Below are 5,424 nucleotides of genomic sequence, written 5' to 3'. Positions count from 1 at the left end.
TGTTTGTTTGTTGTTTGTTCATGGTGGTTTTAAAAATCAATTGTTTCCCCATACACCATCCCACCCACCAGCAGGCGCGCCCTTGGGCCCCTCAGCTTGAGTCTGAGGCCCATGCGGCCCATTAGGTCCAGGAGGGTGAAGCTTGTTAGGGACTCTTTTAACACCCAAGATTCTCAAAACAAATCTAGCCAACTCTCCATATAACAACCCCGACCGATCAAACAACTGCAAGTAGTTATAGTCCATTAACTTACTCGACTTGATCAAATATCTAGATTATTGTTGTAAATACTGTTAAAACATTGATATACCTGAAGAAGAGCCGACATGAACATGTGAAACGCCTGCGCGTTTTGGTCTATCAACATTGCCACCCGACCAAAAAACATAACAAATCCTTGCATCTGAACACACACATAAACAAGTTATACATAAAATGATAAATTGCATATAAATGACAACATTCATGTATGAATCAGTATTAGGGTTGAGCAGGAAACCGAATTAACCGAACCGAAACCGAATTAACAAAAAAAAACGAACCGAAGCATTAACTGACGGTTAATTTTTTGTTTTTTTGAAAAACCGAATTTTCGGTTTCGGTTCAGTTTTCCATTTTTAAAAAACCGAAAAAAACTGAACCGAACCGATATGTGTTTTTTTACTTAAATATTAATACAATTATATATGTTTTTTTAGATGTTATGATCGGAAACAAAACACCAAAAGGATCTACCGTTGATGGTGATGAAGATTATGAAGATGATGAAGATTGGGAGTAAACTTTGAAGATGAATAAGATGAAGAATGAAGATTGGAACTAAACTTTTAGCCTTTTTTGATTAAGAACTTTGTTGAATTTTAAACTCTAGTATTCTTGCAAGTTTGTATTCGTTTGGTTCCACATAACAAATCTGTATTTTTGTGTTTTGAATATAATATGCATTTTAATTTTTTAGAATTTTTTTGCAATGCCTACACACACCAAAAAAAACCGATTATAACCGAACCGAAACCGAAAAAAAACCGAAAACCGAAAACCGAACGGTTTGTGTATTTGAAAAACCGACTTTTCGGTTTCGGTTTTACCTAAAAACCGAACCGAACCGTGCTCAGCCCTAATCAGTACGATTCTATCATAATATCATTATTATTTGACTTACCACACGCATCAAAGAAACCCAAAATCCTGGAGGTTGTGAAGGAGGACCAAACGGATTATTTGGATCATCGTCACCATACGGGCCACCCGGTCCGCCCATGCCCATACCCATACCCATGCCCATGCCCATACCACCCATCCCATAACTACTGCCATACATCCCTCCACCATACATCCCCCCGCCATACATGCCACCACCACTTCCATAAAGACCACCATAACCACCTCTATACATACTGTTTCCATATAAACCACTATTAGATGACCCCATTCCGCCATATGAGCCGTAGCCACCCGTCCCATAACCGGAATTGTAACCCAAAGTGGAACCATAACCTGTACTTGAGACATAAGATGAATAAATGGTTACTTAAAAGCTACTCTTGTGCTACTCGAAATCGGCTCGTGAAAAGATCGAACTGAGTGAAGCTTACACGAGCTCGAGTCTAAAAATACACTTGTTTAATAAACGAGCCCAAGCCCGAGCCTCGGTTATCGAGCTGCTGGCTCATGGGCCTAAGCAAAACTATTATTTATATAAATTTTATTTGATACTTTTTATACTTATATATAATAATTAGCATATTTATATATATATATGTTAAAATAAGTGGATAATATATGTTATGTTACACTAAAATTTATAATTAAAATATATGTAAAAGATAACTATATATAAATTAATAAACAATAAACATGGGGTCCTTAGCCGAGCTCAATCTTGAGAAACTTGCTTAGACTTGTAAACGAACTAACATTCAATGAACCATTCGGCATGAAGTTTGTTTATGTTCTTGTTTATTTAATAAACAAACGAACATGAACAAATTTTTTTGTTAATTTAGTTAAATGAACGAACAAGAGCTGAAAGGCACATGTCTCATTCGTTTAAATATGTTTGTGAACTTCCGATTATTTGATAAACAAGCTCAAGCCCATGCTTCAAAATTCAAATATCAAAGCTCGAGCCGGCTCGTAATCCTAAACAAGCTTTTTACATCTATATAAATTTTATTTAATATAATTATATATAAACAGATAATAAAAATAATTAAATAATATACATTATATTAGATATAAAAATTATAATTATAAAAATATGTAAATAAAATAATTAAATAACTAAAAACAAATAAACAAGCCGAGCCCGAGCTTGACTAACTACTCACGGGCCGAGCTCGAGATTTAGAAATACAACTCTCAACAAGCCAAGCTCAGGCTCGACTCGTTTACACCCCTGGACTAAAGAAACACGAATGTGTGTTGGTTCGGTTCGGTTCGTTTACAAATCTGCACTTGGTAATTTTCTTATGCCATAAAAGATAAAAGAGTAATTACCTCCATATGTTTGTTGTTGCTCCCATGGCCTAGAGGGAAGGGGTCTCCCAAGCGTGTTTCTGTTAACTGCTGAAGTTGTGTCATTTGCAGGAACAATTTCACCGGGGTTTGCGGTACCAGAAGCATCAACTACATCGCTAGTGCTGCCTGGCGATGGCGGTTTAAAAGGAGCGGGACCAGAAGAAGTCCCGCCAGCTCGTTCCCATGGTTTGGGAGGTGGACCACCGCCTGAAGTTTGTATTTATCAAGATGAATATGCGATTGTGAAATACAATGGTCCAAACTTGATTGACCGGTCAATACGAGTAGAGACTAATGGCAGGTTTATGCCAACTGATTGTTTGATACAAGTTTTGAGTGAAAAAGTTAAATGACATTTGACTACCAGTGCATGATTCATTAAGATAAATAAAAGTATTTAATATGATGATTTATTAACAAACAATAAAAGATGGAACAAGAACACAACCAATTATCTAGGGTTCTATATGCGGATAGGCGTATATCTGTATACCATTCAAATACTAATAAATCTATACTATATATATAAATAAACAAGTGACATCAAAGGATCAAAACCCTAAACACGAGAGCAAACAGATCCTAAATAAACGAATTCGAAAGGATTAAAAACCGAACCACCAAGTTTCTGATGGATTAAATTGAAATTGAAATTGAAAGAAAGCAAATAATAAACCTGAATTATTGGTCGCCATGGAGAGATGAATCCGGTAAAAGAAACCCCACCACCAGATTTTGAGATAGATAAAAAGGTAAGGACTAATAATATCATTATAGGAAAGGTCGAAACTGAATTTGTATATTCGATTGCTTTTGGTTTCTCTGTGCCTTCCTCCTTTTCTTTTTCTTGTTTTACTTATTTACCCCTCGTTATGCTCCGTGTGGGTCCTTGGTCAAATTGTGTTCTTGTTGTATGAGTAAATTACATTTTTGTCCATGGGATGGGATCTCAATTCATTTGGTCCGTTGTTTATTAATTTTATTTATTTAGGTAAATTGGTTTTAAATAACGCTCTCAACTAACAAGTTGGCTAATAATGCTCCCAATTTATTTTCAACGGTCTCTGACTAATAGAACCCGAACTCCGTTAGTTTGAAGATGGTGTGGCATGTCTTGTTGTCAAAAACTTCATTACATGGCAAAATCTACTTTACGTGACATATTGCACCCTCACCAAAACTGTCGTCACCACAATTGTCAACCACCGTCCACCATCTCCTTCACCTTTTTCCCGTCACATACCTTCGATTTCGGTGCAGATTCGGAGACCAAACCCTAATTCGACCTTTTCCCCGTCACATACCTTTTTCCCGCCACATACTATTGAAAAAGAAAAGTCATATCGCGACAAGTTGGTTACAATAGCTAAGGATTCCTGCTTCATTACGTAACCAATTGGACGAGCAGTGGTGTTTAATTTGAGTTTTAGGTGACTCATCGGCCAAGTCAGGATGATAACTAGGGTTCCGGCAAGAAGGAATAGAAGAGGGTTGCTGGTATCTCCATCTCCTTCACCCATTTCCTGTCACATACCTTCGATTTTCGTGGTAGAATTGGGGACCAGATGACCCGAATCAGATGATCAGCAACACAATTGAAGAAGACAAGTCGTGTGGTGGCGAGTTGGTCATAACAGCTAAGGATTCCGGCTTCCTTACATAACGGATTGGACGAGCAGTGGTTTTCGTCTTCGACTTTCATGACTCATCGATTAGGATGATAACTAGGGTTTCTATATGTAGGAATAGAAGGGGCTATTGCTATCTCCAGCAGCAATAATAGTGGTGGCCATAATGACAAGGGGTGGCGGCAAGTGGTGATGGTGACAACAACCATGGTGGTGGCTGCCGTGGTGATGGTGTAATTTGCCACATATGCATGTGATGTATGTAATATCTCAAATTTTTCGTATTTGTATTCGTTTGCCACATATCCATTATCAATTTCATAAAGATTGTTCAAGTTCTTTCATCTACGGTTTGACTTTGATGTTCAATACCACTTTGACCTCGATTATCTCTTGTTCCATTCATCGTTTGGGTAAGTTGTCTTCATGAAAAATATTGGTTTATATCTAAATAAAAAAAGACCTCAATCAATTTTACTTATTGTTTGGGTTTTTTCGGTCAATTGCTTTCCGACCCGTTTAAGGGTATAAAAGTCAATTTTAATAATTTTTCAATTACTATATCTTCTGATCGAAATTAGCTTTCGGTCAAGAAGATTTTTAGTTTTATCTCAAGATTTTAAGGCTACTGACCAAAACGCGACTTCCGACTTGCTGTTCGGATTCTGGTCAGTACCAACTCGCTTATTTGCTGAAAACCCCATAACCGGATTTCTATACATCTGTTTGGATTGATTCCAGCGGCTATGTTCTCGGTTTTGACTCTATTTTATTTTGTATAATTCTTAGGTCTGGTTGGATCAGAACAATCATCCCGTTAACTTTGCTCGTTTATTCTATCTCTCGGTTATTCGCTTAATCGTCAAGGTGAGAAGTCATTCCCCTATTTTTAGAGCTTTTAAACGTTTTGGGGACACTTGCGTACTTATCAGTATTTACATATTATATATTATTCACACTAGTAAACTGTGAGTATTGTGTGTTATCAATTAAATGCTAATTGCTTAGTTGTTTAATTGTTTACTTTATTGCATTCGGAGATGTCCATTATAATCACATTAAAGTATGATCATAAGCTGTCCTAGCAGCCAAAGCTTGATTCGCAAGGCAATGGTCAATCAACACCCTTATTTTCAATTATTTTGTGATAGTAGCCATACCCGTGTTCGAGAGGCATGGTCAACTAACACCTTTTATTTGCACATGGTTTGGTTGATTTATACTCACAATATCAGTTTTGTTTATTTTACTTATACATATTATTAGTGTTAAAAC

The 5,424-nt window shown here is 36.8% G+C and overlaps 1 protein-coding gene across 2 annotated transcripts; it reads right to left on the bottom strand.

The window, feature by feature from the left end:
• LOC143613503 (peroxisomal membrane protein 13-like) lies at nucleotides 1–3,245 on the bottom strand. 2 transcript variants are annotated; one of them, XM_077087189.1, is made up of 5 exons: nucleotides 3,198–3,245; nucleotides 2,501–2,728; nucleotides 1,164–1,504; nucleotides 312–404; nucleotides 1–225 (listed from the first exon to the last, which is right to left on the bottom strand). In XM_077087189.1, exons 1-5 carry the CDS (start codon nucleotides 3,214–3,216, stop codon nucleotides 37–39), a joined length of 870 nt encoding a protein of 289 aa, XP_076943304.1. In that variant the 5' UTR covers nucleotides 3,217–3,245; the 3' UTR covers nucleotides 1–36. The 2 variants fall into 2 exon arrangements, with proteins under 2 accessions (XP_076943304.1, XP_076943305.1); XM_077087190.1 differs by having other exon boundaries at nucleotides 1,164–1,498.
• Nucleotides 3,246–5,424: the final 2,179 nt, after the last annotated feature.

This window comes from Bidens hawaiensis, unplaced genomic scaffold (assembly GCF_021521415.1).
Source record: "Bidens hawaiensis isolate Kalapana, Puna unplaced genomic scaffold, B.hawaiensis_p1.1 tig00037602_1, whole genome shotgun sequence".
Taxonomy (NCBI): Eukaryota; Viridiplantae; Streptophyta; class Magnoliopsida; order Asterales; family Asteraceae; genus Bidens; species Bidens hawaiensis.
Note: the sequence above shows the minus strand (reverse complement) of the source record. Positions and strands in the feature narration are given on the sequence as shown.

Coding starts and splice junctions, on each gene's coding strand:
- LOC143613503 (XM_077087189.1), bottom strand. Junction 1,505..2,500: donor GCAACAACAAACATATGGAG/GTAATTACTCTT, acceptor CTTATGTCTCAA/GTACAGGTTATGGTTCCACT. Junction 405..1,163: donor GGGTTTCTTTGATGCGTGTG/GTAAGTCAAATA, acceptor GTGTGTGTTCAG/ATGCAAGGATTTGTTATGTT.